This window comes from Opisthocomus hoazin, chromosome 21, assembly GCF_030867145.1.
Source record: "Opisthocomus hoazin isolate bOpiHoa1 chromosome 21, bOpiHoa1.hap1, whole genome shotgun sequence".
NCBI lineage: Eukaryota > Metazoa > Chordata > Aves > Opisthocomiformes > Opisthocomidae > Opisthocomus > Opisthocomus hoazin.
Window position 1 is genome coordinate 6,086,409 of NC_134434.1, and position 14,277 is coordinate 6,100,685.

General features: G+C 61.2%; 1 protein-coding gene across 2 annotated transcripts in view; it reads left to right on the plus strand.

The window, feature by feature from the left end:
- Positions 1-12,925, plus strand: part of ARSG (arylsulfatase G) — a 32,401-nt gene extending 19,476 nt beyond the window's left edge. For both annotated transcript variants that reach the window (XM_075441234.1, XM_075441235.1), the window contains exons 10-13: positions 1,974-2,082; positions 6,880-7,000; positions 11,934-12,024; positions 12,346-12,925. In XM_075441234.1, the coding sequence (XP_075297349.1) occupies positions 1,974-2,082; positions 6,880-7,000; positions 11,934-12,024; positions 12,346-12,680 (656 nt within the window). In that variant the 3' untranslated portion in view covers positions 12,681-12,925. The remainder of the gene's footprint in view (positions 1-1,973; positions 2,083-6,879; positions 7,001-11,933; positions 12,025-12,345) is intronic.
- The last annotated feature ends 1,352 nt before the right edge of the window (positions 12,926-14,277 follow it).

Here is a 14,277-nt window from a genome sequence, read left to right on the forward strand (position 1 = left end):
GGTCGCTGGAGTCGAGTCTTGCTGGGAGAGAGCAGCGCGTCGGTGCGTGCTCTGCCCCTTCTCTGGCGGGGGAGCTTCCCACAGCCCCCAGCCTACCCCAAAAACCCATCTCCCACCTTGGGCCCAAGAGCCCGGCAAGGGGGGGGTGCTGGGATGAGGATGCGCGTTTTGGGGATGTGATTCTGGCAGGTTTGGGAAGCTCCAGACCAAATATCCCCGTGCCAGGGACCTGCTGCGCGCGGTGGGAGTGGGACCAGGGGTTTCATCTGGGAATGCTCAGTTCAGCTTTCCGGGGAAGCTGTGGCTTCTGCGGTCCCCGCAGCATCAGGGCTGCATCATCCCTGCTCTGGAGGAAGATCCCTGCCTGGGTTTGGGGTGTTTCACCCCCTTTTACTCCCCAAAGTGTTCATGTGAGCTCGTTCACAGGCGGCTCCGGCGTTGTGCCCAGCCTGGGTGGCTGGAGGGAAACACCCCCCGATGTCCTCCTGGAGACCCCCGACCGTGCGTGGAAAAGCGCTTGAAATGCAGCTGCCTTACCGGGAGGACAAGTCATTTAATACATGTGCAGAGTTGGGGATTAATATTAATTGCTGTAATTGCTATAATTTGCTAGGGTGTCGGAAGGTGGGGGGGAGGCACCTCGCTTGCCTGGTGGGCGTTGGAAGCCCTGTTACGTTTCCAGTAGCCACAAGAGACCCCGGTGCCGGCTGTGTCCCACCACTTCAGGCCCAAAGAGACGTTCATCGGGGGGGAAACGCTGAAAGTTTGGGGTGGGGAGTGGGGGAGAGCGGGGACGTGCCTGGCCCGTGCTGCCGGGATGGGCAATGGGGTCAGAAACCTTTTTCCCAGACTATTCCTCGTGCCGCGGCATCCGTGCCACCCGTGTCCGCTCCGTCGGCGTGGGCACGGCGGCATCGCTTGGGAGCGCAGGATCAGCCCAAACTGCCTGTGGCATCGGGCAGCGACTCCTGGGGAGGCCGAGCTGGGCTGGGGACGGGCGCGGGGACACGGGGGGGGGCACGGGGAGGCTGTGCCGCGGCGGGGACATCGCTGCTCCCTTGGCTCTGCCCGGAGGAAATGGCTTTGGGCGAGCGCCGTTGCCATGCGGACGCTGAAAGGCGGGCGGACAAAAGGCTGGGAAGTTTGCTCCGTGAATCGGGTTGGGATTCTCCGTTTGCCCCATTCCCAGCCCCTCCCCCCCCCCCCCCAGCCATGAGCTGCCAGGGGCCCTTTGGGCTACGGCCAAGGCAGAGGCTCTCTAACACCCTGCCACTCGTTTCCACGCTCAACACCCGTATTTTGCTGCTCAGCACCCCCGTTTCGCTGCTCAGCACCCCCGTTTTGATGCTCAGCGTCCCAGGTGGAGGAAGGGATTGGGCACCTTCCCCTTGCTGCATGTCTCAAACCCAAGGGCAGCGCCGGGGCGTTTTGAGTGATGCCAGGGAACCAACCAGACGGGTTAATTAGCCGGCAGGAGGGTTGTCGGCAGGCTGGTGGTTTTAACGAAGCAGGTTTCCAGCAGGCCGGGGGGGCTGTCGGTGCTTTACCACGTGGAGGCTGTTCCCAGCCCCTGGCAGAAATTCCCACATTGCCCACCTGCTCCGTATTCTCGCCCGACATCAAAAGTGGATGGAAATGTGGCAGAAATGTGGCAGAAATGTGGCAGCTCCAGCAGCCGGCTGCGTTTCTCATCACTCACCAGAGCAGAGGAGAAACGCAAAGCAGTGCCAAATTGAGCCCCCCGTTTTTTCCCCTCTTTCCCAGCCTCTTTTAAAAACTCCTGTAACTCCTCTCCCTGCCCTGACCCAGCTCCATCTACAGCGAGTTCACCCCCCTTTGGGGCCATTTGCTCCATCTCTGCCTCCGAGTAGGTAGAAATTTTTCCCAGGGAAACTCTGGAGTCGGGAGTTTTTTCCCGTCAATGCAAAGCTCCCGGGCAGCGGGATGCTGAGCGCTGCCCTTTTCTCTTGCAGGCGGGAGCTCGGCCAAGCGAACGACCTGGGAAGGAGGGCACCGGGTGCCGGCACTGGCGTACTGGCCCGGCCGCATCCCTGCCGAGCGGACAAGCCGTGCTCTGCTCAGGTAAGAGCCCGGCTGGGTCACACTGGGGAGCCCCTTTGCCCCCATTTGGAAGGACCCCCCGTCCCCATGCTGGCACCCAGGTGACGATCTGGATTTTGGCAGCGGCAGCCGCCCGCGCTGGTTAGGTCGAGGGAGGTTCTCCTTCCCCTCTACTCTGCCCCAGTGAGGCCCCATCTGCAGTGCTGTGTCCAGTGCTGGGCTCCCCAGTTCAAGAAAGATGAGGAGCTACTGGAGAGAGTCCAGCGCAGGGCTACGAGGATGAGGAGGGGACTGGAGCATCTCTCCTACGAGGAGAGGCTGAGCGACCTGGGCTTGTTCAGCCTGGAGAAGAGAAGGCTGAGAGGGGACCTTAGAAATGCTGATAAATATCTGCAGGGTGGGGGTCAGGAGGACGGGGCCAGACTCTTTCCAGTGGTGCCCAGCGACAGGACAAGGGGCAACGGGCACAAACTGAAGCCGAGGAAGTTCCAGCTGAAGATGAGAAAGAACTTCTTCCCTCTGAGGGTGACGGAGCCCTGGCCCAGGCTGCCCAGGGAGGCTGTGGAGTCTCCTTCTCTGGAGATATTCCAGACCCGCCTGGCCACGGTGCTGTGCAGCCTGCTCTGGGTGACCCTGCTTGGGCAGGGGGTTGGGCTGGGTGACCCACAGAGGTCCCTTCCAACCCCAAACATTCTAGGGTTCTGTGATTCTGTGATTGCCTGCCATGGACCAGGCTCTGTGCTTTTGCCCTCTCCCAAGGCCCTGAGACTCAATGCTTCAGCAAAGACGAGTTGAAAGGGCTTTTTGTGAGGCTGGTGGCTTGGCGCTCACAGCCGCCGGGCTCCGTGTGCCTCCTGGCCGCGGCGGCCGAGTGCCTCTCGATAATTAAAAGATGACGATGTTCTCTTTCTCCACCAAGAAGCAGGCTTAGGCTTTGTGGTTTGTGAATGGCTTTATGCGCAGGAGGGTGCGGTTGTGGGAAAGGCTGGCTGGAGAGATGGAGCTTGCGAGCGGCGCAGGATGCGGCCGGGGCCCGGGAGGTAGCGACTTGACTTCTGCCATTTCCATCGAGAGCGGAGAGGAAGGGCTGCTGCCTCCTGCTCCTCACCTCGCCGGGACCGCTGCGCTGCATAGGGTGGCGGGGGGGCCCCTGTGCACCCAGAAATTGCACCTCTACATCCAGAAATTTGCACCTTGCCTTGCAGCACTTGCACTTCTCCCTGGCAGCAGTTTCTCCCCTCTTTCCAGCCCTCCTTCGCAGCGTGGGGGGCACAGCCTGGGCTGGGGGACAGCGCGGGGGGATGCCCCGTCCTCTTTCGTCCCTGGAGCACAGGATGGTGGAGGTCAGGGTGGTGGGGCTGGGGGGGAAGGGCGTTGCTGGGCGCTGGGATCGTCCCAGCTGCTGCAGACTGGTTCTGACTGGTGAGCCCCGGGGAGGTTGGGTGTTCCTAAGGTCCATGAGATAAGCTGGAGCCACTTGCTCCTTGCATGGCCTGAGGGTAGCTCTGGGAGCTGGAATTTTTTTTTTTTCCAGCTCTGGGAGCTGGGTTTTCGCAAGCAGTGGGAGGTTCGAGGCGTGAGCTGGGGCACTGATGTCTGGCAGAGGGGATGGGGACGCGCCCCTTGGGTTTCGCCTCCAAACCCTTCCCCTCCACAGCTGGGCGATGGACACTGGGACGTGGGCTGAGCTGCCAAGCCGTGCTCACTCCGATGCCCGGGTGATGATCAGTGCCCACCCCAGCCCCCTGCCCCCCCAGCCCCCTCGCCCGCTCCTCGCCCCCTTCACACGCTGCAGCCCTGCCGCCAAGCCCAGGCATCCCATTTATCTTCTCAAAGACCTTATCTCTGCATTTCCCAGCTCCAGTCCAGCTGGAAATCTGGAAAACTGTCGGCAGCACCAGCTGTGCTACACACTGGGCGCTCAGCAAGCAGCTCCACAACTCTCCAGGAGTCACAGCATGTCCAGCAACCTCCTGGGCACAGCCTGGCATCGCCGTGGGTCCGTGCCCGGCCGGTGCAGGGTGATCCTCTGGCATCAGAGGAGGCTTCCTTGTTTGGGAAGCAGCACAGAGCCAGCCTGGGGGACGCCAGCGATGGCTCATGCTCAGAAAGGTGTCACCACTGTGGTCCCGGCCACAACATGAGCTCTCTGGCAGGGGACGCGGAGGGACGCGGAGGGATGTGGAGGGCAGGGGCTGCTCAGTGCTCACCGTGTGTCAGGGCTGGTGGCTTTTCTCTGCACGTAGAGTCACCCTTGGGGACATCCCTTGAAGGACGAGCCTGTGAAACAGGGTGGTTGAAGACTTGTCCCCCCAGCTGATGGGGAAGCCCAAGAAGCTGGGGAGGGAATGAAGTCTGTGCGCGGATGCAGCTGGGAGACCTCTGCGCGCAAGGAGGGTCACAGAATCACAGAATGTTCGGGGTTGGAAGGGACCTCTGTGGGTCATCTAGTCCAACCCTCCTGCCGAAGCAGGGTCACCTGCAGCAGGCTGTAGAGGACCTTGTCCAGGCGGGTCTTGAATATCTCCAGAGAAGGTCCTCCATCTGGTGGGGTCCCCCAGGAAGGGCAGGGGCTGGCCAAGGGCAGGTGGTAACTGCGTGAGTCTCCTTCTGCCCCCGGGGTTGTGAAAACGCTGCCAGCCTTTGCCGCCTGGCTCGGGAGCAGAGCCCGCGCCGCGCCTCTCCCCGGCATCGGTCGGCTTCGCAGGGAGCGGAGGGGTGCGTGAGGGCGAGCGTGCCCGCGGGCCGGGGAAGCTGGAGCCAGCAGAGAAACGCTGATGCATCGCCGCAGACCTGCACCCGCACGCTGGGCTCTGCAGAGAACTGCCTCGTCTGCTTTTCTTAATTATATTTAATTGTCGGAGCCACCCGCCGTGCTCCTGCCCTTCCTTGCCCCAACCCAAAGTAGGGCATGGAAGAAATAGGTCAGTGGGGTGGTGAAGGAGAAGCAGCAAATTGCACCACGGAGGCTATGCCGGTGGCGTGGGGCTGGGCGCGTTGGGCAAGGCGGGTGGGGTGCGGGGAGAGCTGGTTCGGCTGCCTGCGGCTGCCTGCGCCGCGTCAGAGCCGGGGCAGAGCAGCGCTCGCCGTGCCCGGGATGCTCGTCGCCAGCTCTGCCCCTCGGGCACCGCTGGGCCCTTTTCCCTCGGCGTTCGGGGCGGCAGCAGGACGCTGGAGTGATTTTATTTATGAAATCCCTCTTGGTTGGGGCAGGGGGTTGGCAGCGTGGCTTCCTCTTTCCCTGCGAGCGCGGCTTCCCCAGCGTGGCTTCTGAGATGTGCCTGCTGGCGGGGCCTTTGCTTTGGTGCCAGCTTTGACCCAAATCATATTTTTTCATGCCTTTTTCCGTGGGTTACGTCTGCCCGCAGCCAGGGAGGATCTTTGCCCAGCTCTGCCCTCAATCGCGTTGTCCTCCCACCTCGGCGACCGTTTCCAGCGGTCCCATCCATGCCAGCATCCGCACGCCCCGTGCTGGGGGCCAGATCCTGAGGGTGCTCAGCACCCCACGGCGTCGGCGCCTGCCCTGGGCTGCCGTTTCGGGTGGGCGCGGGTGCGAGGTGCCCGTAGGGATGTGCCCTGCCTCCGGTGCAGCGAGGAGCCAGGATTATTTTTCCGCCGCCTCCCGGCTCGCCGGGGGCCGTGTCCGCGAGCGCGCCGCTCAGCAGTGTTTGTTCTTATTTGTTCTCCCCGTCTCTTAGCAGCTGAATTAAAACTCCTTGAACGGGAGAACCGGGGGCCCTTCAGCTCTGGGCTCTTCTCTCTCCCTGCTCAAGCCGCTGCCGTTGAGCCCCGGGCAGGAGCGACGCGGTGGCAGGGCCAGGCTGGCAGGACCCCAGCAGCACCCTGCGTCCTCCCCGGTTGGGGGTCTCGGTGTTTTTGCCTCCCCCAGCGATTTCCTTGCCCCAGACGAGCCCCCCGAGCTGCCGGCGTGAGGGTTTTGCGGCCGGAGGGATGCGGGCTGAGTCCCCGTCGGCTGCTCCGCGCCGGCAGCTCCCGTGCCCTCATCCCCGGGCAGGGCAGCGCTGCGACGTGTCACTTGGTCACGGTGACATCCTGCTGTCCCCCGGGGCTGTGGGGTGGCTCTTTCTAGAGGTGTGGGGTCACCCCACGACCGTGTCTGCGAGAGGGAGGGATGCGCTCAGGGATGGGAAAGCAGAGACTCCCTCCGCGGAGCCGGAGGGATGCTGGGTGCCCCCTCCGTCCCCCCGCACCGGGAAGCACCCAAGGACGAGCCCCGAGCGCTGTTTTGTGGCCGAGGCCCCTGAAAAACCCGAGAGGTTCACGGTGGAAACGCTGACGGGCGTTTTGGTGGGAGCGCACAAAACAGCACCGCTCTCATTTTCCATTCTGGCTGCGACGGCTCGTGCTGCGCCCTGCAAAAGCGAGACCACATTTTCCTGGGGCGACGGGATCTGCTGTCATTGGCGTAAAAAAATCCCTCTGCCAGCACTTTCTCCGGAGGGTGACCCACTGCCTTCCCCGGGCAGGGGGACCGGAGGGTTGGGGGGGGGCTGCCCCGCTCCCCGCGGGTGCGGGATTTTCCGGGCGCGGGGAGCAGCAGATCCTGGCTGAACCCTCTGAGCTTGGCGAGCAGCCGGCGCCGGGGGTGGGAGGTGTGCGAGGCGAGGGCTTGCCGGGGCCGAGTTGCTGCTTGAAGCCGGTTTTTAACCTTTTCTGCAGAGCTCAGCTGTTGGGGTGGGTCACCCGTTCCCCCCAGGAGTGCCCCCTGGGAGAGGGGCTGCGGGGTGCAGGTGGGGTCGGGGGGACCCTCCTGGGTGCTTTGCTCCTGGCTCTGATGAACCCCCCCTCTTTCCCCAGCACCCTGGACATCTTCCCGACGCTGGTGGCCCTGGCCGGGGCGACGCTTCCCCCCAACAGGCGCTTCGACGGCTTGGACGTGTCCCCGGTTCTCTTCGGGTGGTCGGACGTGGGGCACAAGGTAAGGCAGAGCCACCCCCCCGTGGCGACGTCCCCCTCCGGGCAGCGGCTCCCACCCCTCTGAGCTCAAGCTGGTGGGTGGGGGGCAGAAAGGCTCAGAGCTGGGGACGTGGGGGGCCGTGGGAGCAGCGTCGGAGCAGAACCGGGGATGGGCGGGTGCTGCACCGGGGCTGGGCGCGGGCTGCCAGGGTGCAAGGGCTTTTGGATAAATGAAGAGTTGGTTTATGTTTTGTTCATAAATCTGGGATTATAGGTGAAAATGCCCATGCATGCAGCCTGGCGTGCCTTCCTTGCGTCAGGGGAGGTTCAGATTGGAGATTAGGAATAATTTCTTCACTGAAAGAGTGGTCAGGCATTGGACCAGGCTGCCCAGGGCAGTGAGGGAGTCCCCATCCCTGGAGGGGTTCAAAAACCTCTCCTGCGAGCACCACGAGCCAGCTCCCGGCGGCGATCTTGGATTTGCTTTCTGTGTCCATCAGGGTTTCGGTATTTGCTTCGTATTTATGGAGCCCTCTGCTGAACTGGGAGATACAGCTGGGAAGCAGATGGGATGCGGCCAGGGCGCTCTGCTGTGCTCCTTGGGATTAACCTTCTTCTCCTGCCTGTGTGGCACCGGAGGGGGGGACTGGTGGTTTGCTGGGAGCAATGGTTTGATGGAAATGATGGTTTGCGGGAGATGATGGTTTGCTGGGCGCGATGGTTTGCTGGGAACAACGGTTTGCTGGGCATGATGGTTTGCTGGGAATGACGGTTTGCTGGGAGTGGTGGTTTGATGGGCATGATGTTTTGCTGGGAGCAACAGTTTGCTTGGAGTGATGGTTTGGTGGACACGATGGTTTGCTGGGAGCAACGGTTTGCTGGGAGCGATGGTTTGGTGGACACGATGGTTTGCTGGGAGCAATGGCTTGCTGGGAGCGACGGTTTGCTGGGAGCGACGGTTTGCTGGGATTAATGGTTTGCTGGGAGCGATGGTTTGCTGGGAGCGATGGTTTGCTGGGATTAATGGTTTGCTGGGAACAATGGTTTGCTGGGAGCGAGGGTTTCCTGGGAGTGATGGTTTGCTGGGAGATGGTTTGCCTGGCATGGTGGTTTGCTGGGAGCGAGGGTTTGCTGAGAGTGATGGTTTGCTGGGATTAATGGTTTGCTGGGAACGATGGTTTGCTGGGAGCAAGGGTTTCCTGGGAGCGATGGTTTGCTGGGAGATGGTTTGCCTGGCATGGTGGTTTGCTGGGAGCGAGGGTTTGCCGGGTGTTGGGGTGCGGTGGAGGGACAGGAGCCCGCGCCAGCCGCTCCTGCGTGTTCCAGAGCGACGGACGAAGCCGTGAGCCGCGACGCACCGCCAGCCCCCCGGGCTTCCCCAGCATCGCCCCGGCCCAGTGCTTTTTCGGGGGGTTTGTGCTGCAGCGGGGGGTGAATTGATCGGGAGCACAGCCGGGTTGTTCCCACCCGTCCTGGCAGCGCGAGCAGGGTGGGCACCCCCGGGGGATGCGACCGACGATGGGGTGACCCCAGGGAGGGGGACACACAGCACCCGCTGCCCCAGCCCCGGGGGCGATGGGGACCGAGCGCGTGTCCCCGCTCGGCTCTCCGCCTTCCACCTCCCGCTTGCGAGCGGCGGATGGCAACCCCCCCTCGGACGTCGCCGGGTCTTCCCCGACACGAGCCCTCCCGAAAGCGGCTCCGTTGCTCGCCCCGCTGCCCGCTTCCCAACGCGGGGTCTCCAGGGTGGCCCAGGCCTCCCGGCACCAGCAGCCCCCTGTCACCTGGCTCGGCGTCACAGCCCGCGCTGGGCACCGGCACGGCCTGGGACGGGGCCGGGGCGACGCCAAGGTCCTCGCCTGAGCCGTAAAATAATCGCCGTAAAATAATCGCATCCGACAAAGCGTACCAAGGGTGCAAGCGTCCGGCAAGTAAGCGCTGGCCATTAGCTGAACGTGCTCGCTCGTGCAAACAGCCCGCAGCACCCAGCGCAGACGATGGGTTTTCTGGGGAGGAAAGGCTTTTTTTCCCCTTTTGTTTTGTTTTTTTTAAATTAAAATAACCAAGTCAAAGATCAACAGACGGGCTGCAGGCCTGGGGACGTTTCTTGAAAGGGCTCAGTCGAAACGAGCTCCGGGATTCTGCAGTAAATGGTAACGGGGTTTCTTAGCGTGGTGTTGTGTGAGGCGGGTCTGGGGACGCGCGCGCTGCTGGCAAGGGACGTGCGGGGGCCTTTACACCGAGCGCCTTTACACTGAGCGCCTTTACACCAGGTGCCTTTACACCGAGCGCCTTTACACCGAGCACCTTTACACTGAGTGCCTTTACACCAGGTGCGTTTACACCAAGTGCCTTTACTCCAGGTGCCTTTTCACCGAGCATCTTATTATAGCAGGTGCCTTTACACCAAGTGCCTTTACACGAAGCACCTTTACAACAAGTGCCTTTACTCCAGGTGCCTTTACACCAAGCACCTTATTATAGCAGGTGCCTTTACATCGAGAGCCTTTACACTGAGCACCTTTACACCGAGTGCCTTTACACCGAGTACTTTTATACCAGGTGCCTTTACACCAAGAGCCTTTACACCGCTCACCTTTACACTGAGCACCTTTACACCGAGCGCCTTTACACCAGGTGCCTTTACACCGAGCGCCTTTACTCCGAGCCGGCCGCATCCCGGCTGTGCTGCTCGGGGTGACGCCGGCTGGCCCCAGCCGTAGGCGAAGCTCGGAGGCTGGACGCGGGCAGATGGGTTCGGTTCCCGGTCCCACGGCTGCGTCAGCCCTGGAGGATTTGCTGAGTTCTGCTTCAGAGCTGTTTTACCCTGACCGAGGAGTGTCAGCACGAGGGGACTCTGTGGCAGGGCTTTCCTCCGTGTAGCAGCATTACACTGCACCACCTCTTCCACTTTACACCCTTAATTTTTTTCTCTAAAACATGTTTTTTAAACCAAATTCCAGAAAGCTTTTTTTTTTTTTAAATTTACCTTTCAATGGAGGGCACTGAAGGAAACCAAGAGTGTTTGGAAATCACCCCCCACCCCGAATGCTGACATTTCTCGGGTGAGTTACCGACCAACCCCCGAGATGGCAGCCGCATCCGGACCGGGCAGCGTGGGGTTGGCATCTCCGGGCGCCCGAGCGGGGTCCCCTCCGGTGCTGCGAGCCAGGGCACCTGCTAAGGCATCGCCGTGCCCATCAGCTGCGAGCGCCGTTACTAAACTTGGCACCGCAGCTGCCTACAACTTCAGCAGATGTTTCTAATTTTTAGCACAGTGGAAATTTCTTGAATCACTTTGAAACTCGATTCCCAGGGAGGAAACCTTGAGTGACTCATCCCTCAGTGAAGCCATTGGCTCCGCGGCAGATATGATCTGACAGCCGAGGCCGCTGACCCGTCCAGCTCACTTGTCTCCTGGCTCCTGCGTGCCGAAGCAGCCGTCCTGTGCGGATCGAGTGTCCTAAATACCGACGGGGAGAGTTTCGACCCACCCTTCCCTCCTTCCCTTCCTTCTCGCCCCCATTCCCTGTGCCGGGACGGCTGTTGTTAGGGAAGGGAGGGCTCATGCCGCGGGGTGAGTCAGCGGCGGAGATGGACCCGGAGCGATGTTCCAGCACCTCACCTACTCGTGCAGCCTCTGCTTTGCTGAGCTCACCCTCAGCTTGCGGCTTGCCACTGGCCCCAGGAGATGACTTGGCTCCCTCCGACGTCCCAGCCACTCGCTGGGCTGGAGCACCAAGGGACATCACAGAATCACAGAATGGTGGGGGTTGGAAGGGACCTCTGTGGGTCACCCAGCCCAACCCCCTGCCCAAGCAGGGTCACCCAGAGCAGGCTGCACAGCACCGCGTCCAGGCGGGTCTGGAATATCTCCAGAGAAGGAGACTCCACAGCCTCCCTGGGCAGCCTGGGCCAGGGCTCCATCACACTCAGAGGGAAGAAATTCTTCCTCATCTTCAGCTGGAGCTTCCTCGGCTTCAGTTTGTGCCCATTGCCCCTTGTCCTGTCGCTGGGCACCACTGGAAAGAGTCTGGCCCCGTCCTCCTGACATCCACCCCACAGATATTTATCAGCATTTCTAAGGTCCCCTCTCAGCTGGTCTCTTCTCCCAAATACCTAGTGACAGGACAAGAGGCAATGGCCTCAAGTTGCACTGGGGGAGGTTCAGATTGGATGTTAGGAAAAGTTTCTTTCCTGAAAGAGTGCTCAGGCGTTGGACCAGGCTGCCCAGGGCAGTAGTGGAGTCCCCATCCCTGGAGGGGTTCAAAAACCGTGTGGATGTGGCACTTGGGGACATGGTTTAGCAGGCGTGGTGGTGTTGGGGTGACGGCTGGACTTGATGATCTTAGAGGTCTTTTCCAACCTTAATGATTCTATAATTCGATGATTCTCCAGGCCAAACAAGCCCAGCTCCCTCAGCCTTTCCTCGTAGGAGAGATGCTCCAGTCCCCTCCTCATCCTCGTAGCCCTCCGCTGGACTCTCTCCAGTAGCTCCTCATCTTTCTTGAACTGGGGAGCCCAGAACTGGACGCAGCATTCCAGACGCAGCCTTACTAGGGCAGAGTAGTGATATGGGTATCTCGGGGGCATGGGGCAGTGGTGGGTGACACAGAGCACCTGGGACCCCACTCCAAAATATTCTGCCTTGCTCTGCTGAAAGCCCCGGTGCCTTCATGATCCCTTCCCTGCAGCAGAATTGGTCTGGGGAGGTAAATTCGGGGGGGTGCAGGGCCTGGAAGGCACAAGAGGGGTGCTGGTGTTTCCCAGTCCCCTTTTGCTGTCACCTCACCCTTCAGCAAGCAAAACTTGGTTGGTTGCGCAGAGTCCAGGGTCTCAACGGTGCCGCTGAGCGTGCGTGTGGGTGGGATGTGGTCTCCTCGGGGAGAGAGTGGGACTCCTGGAGAGGATTTGCTCTGCAGCAGGCTGACGGGCACGTCTCCGTTCTTCTGCAGGTTCTGCTCCACCCCAACAGCGGGGCAGCTGGGAAGGACGGCGAGATAGAGACACTGCGGCTGGCTCAGTACAAGGCGTTTTACACCACAGGTACCGTGTCCCTGCTAGAGATCGTAAAGTCTGGGGAAAAACTCCTGGAATTCTGGGTTCCCTGCAGATACAGGTAAAAACTGACTCAGGTTAATTCAAGCAAGAGCAAACCCAGGGAGGAGTAAGTGCCCCGCTGCGGCTGCGTGATGGGCTCTGCAGCCCGGGGTGGTTGGCCTCGGAAGCACCCTCAGACCAGCAGCAGGAGCCGGGCACCCAAAGCTGGGACGTGGTGGGACTGGGCGGTCGCGGGTGGGTGAGGAATACAGAGGTGATCCCTGGGCAGCCTGGGACTCCAGTTTTTTTCTCTCATTTCCTCCCTAGGAGGGGCGATGGCTTGCGACGGGAGCATTGGGCCAGCCGAGCATCACCAACCACCCCTCATTTTCAACCTGGATCGCGATATCCAGGAGCAGGAGCCTTTGGACGTGGCATCCCGAGAGTATCAGGCAGTGCTCCCTGCCATCAGCAGGGCTTACACCCGGGCTCTGGAGGACATCGCAACAGACAATGTCTCAGTTGCGGATTACTCCAAAGACCCGGCCGCGACGCCCTGCTGCAACGCGCAGCACGTGGCCTGCCGATGCCGAGCGCCCGCGTCCCGCGCAGCCATGCCGGACCGTCGGACGGAACGAGGAGCAACGCGGCTTTGTCTTTAAGCAAATAATTTCTCAGGCTGCTCCTTTCCCGAGCCCGGTTTCGGTGAGCGGGGCTGTTGTGCACGCCGGCTCCGGGCTGGAGGCTGGCTGCGGAGGAGAGGGATGGAGGCTGCGGTCCCCTTTGCTCCGTGCTGTGAAGCAGGGAGGTGGGATAGCTGTGTGCATGCAGAGGGTCCCCTTCTCTGCAGAGCAGGACTGTCCCCCGGCAGAGGAGGGGCTGCGGTACCCGGTGGCTCTGGAAGAAGATAGGCTTTTTGTAAGGCTCTTTAACTGAGAAAGAGCCAGAGCTTGGATTAAAGCTACCTTCTGTGAGAGCTGGCGTTGGGAGAGAATTCCTCTGGGCAATTCGCTTGGCTTTGCTTTCAACAAGGGCAAGGGCAGGGTCCTGCACCTGGGGAAGAACAACCCCATGCACCAGTACAGGCTGGGGCTGAGCTGCTGGAGAGCAGCTCTGTGGAGAGGGACTGGGAGTGCTGGGGGACAACAGGGTGACCATGAGCCAGCAGTGTGCCCTGGCTGCCAAGAAGGCCAAGGGGATCCTGGGGTGCATTAGGAGGAGTGTGGCCAGCAGGTCCAGGGAGGTTCTCCTCCCCCTCTACTCTGCCCTGGTGAGGCCCCATCTGGAGCACTGCGTCCAGTGCTGGGCTCCCCAGTTCAAGAAAGGTGAGGAGCTACTGGAGAGAGTCCAGTGGAGGGCTATGAGGATGATGAGGGGACTGGAGCATCTCTCCTACGAGGAAAGGCTGAGGGAGCTGGGCTTGTTCAGCCTGGAGAAGAGAAGGCTGAGAGGGGACCTTAGAAATGCCTCTAAATATCTGCAGGGTGGGTGTCAGGAGGACGGGGCCAGACTCTTTCCAGTGGTGCCCAGCGACAGGGCAAGGGGCAACGGGCACAAACTGAAGCAGAGGAAGTTCCAGCTGAAGATGAGGAAGAACTTCTTCCCTCTGAGGGTGACGGAGCCCTGGCCCAGGCTGCCCAGGGAGGCTGTGGAGTCTCCTTCTCTGGAGATATTCCAGACCCGCCTGGACGCGGTGCTGTGCAGCCTGCTCTGGGTGACCCTGCTTGGGCAGGGGGTTGGGCTGGGTGACCCACAGAGGTCCCTTCCAACCCCTACAGCTCTGTGATTCCTCTAAAATGGACCTTACGGGAGTGCGCCAGTGGGAGCACAAGGCAGGGGAGGATGGGGCCCACAGCCTCTGAGCAAACGTCCCTTCTGGTGCTGAGACCCTGGAAGCCCGTGGCTGCAGAGAGAAAATTCCCAGCTGGCACCAAGCGAGCGCTCTGGGAAAGGGAGCATGTGCCCCGCCAGCTGCCAGGGGAGGTTTATTAATGGGGTGATGTTAAAGACTCAGCTCTTTGTAAAAGACAGAAGGTGCTGAGCTCTGCGTGGCCACTGCTCTGCTCGGGGACAGGGTGCTCGGCTGGTCCTGCGCCTGCTTTGCATCGCCACCGCGGAGCCCGGGAGCCGTGCCCAAGGCCCCGTGTTGGGAAAAGGCTTTTTTGGGGAGAGGTTTGCAGTGCCCAACCGGGGTAGCTGCTCCCCGTCAGCTCTGCGTGGGCAGAACGATGGTGTAACTGCATTTGGTTTACAGGGAGG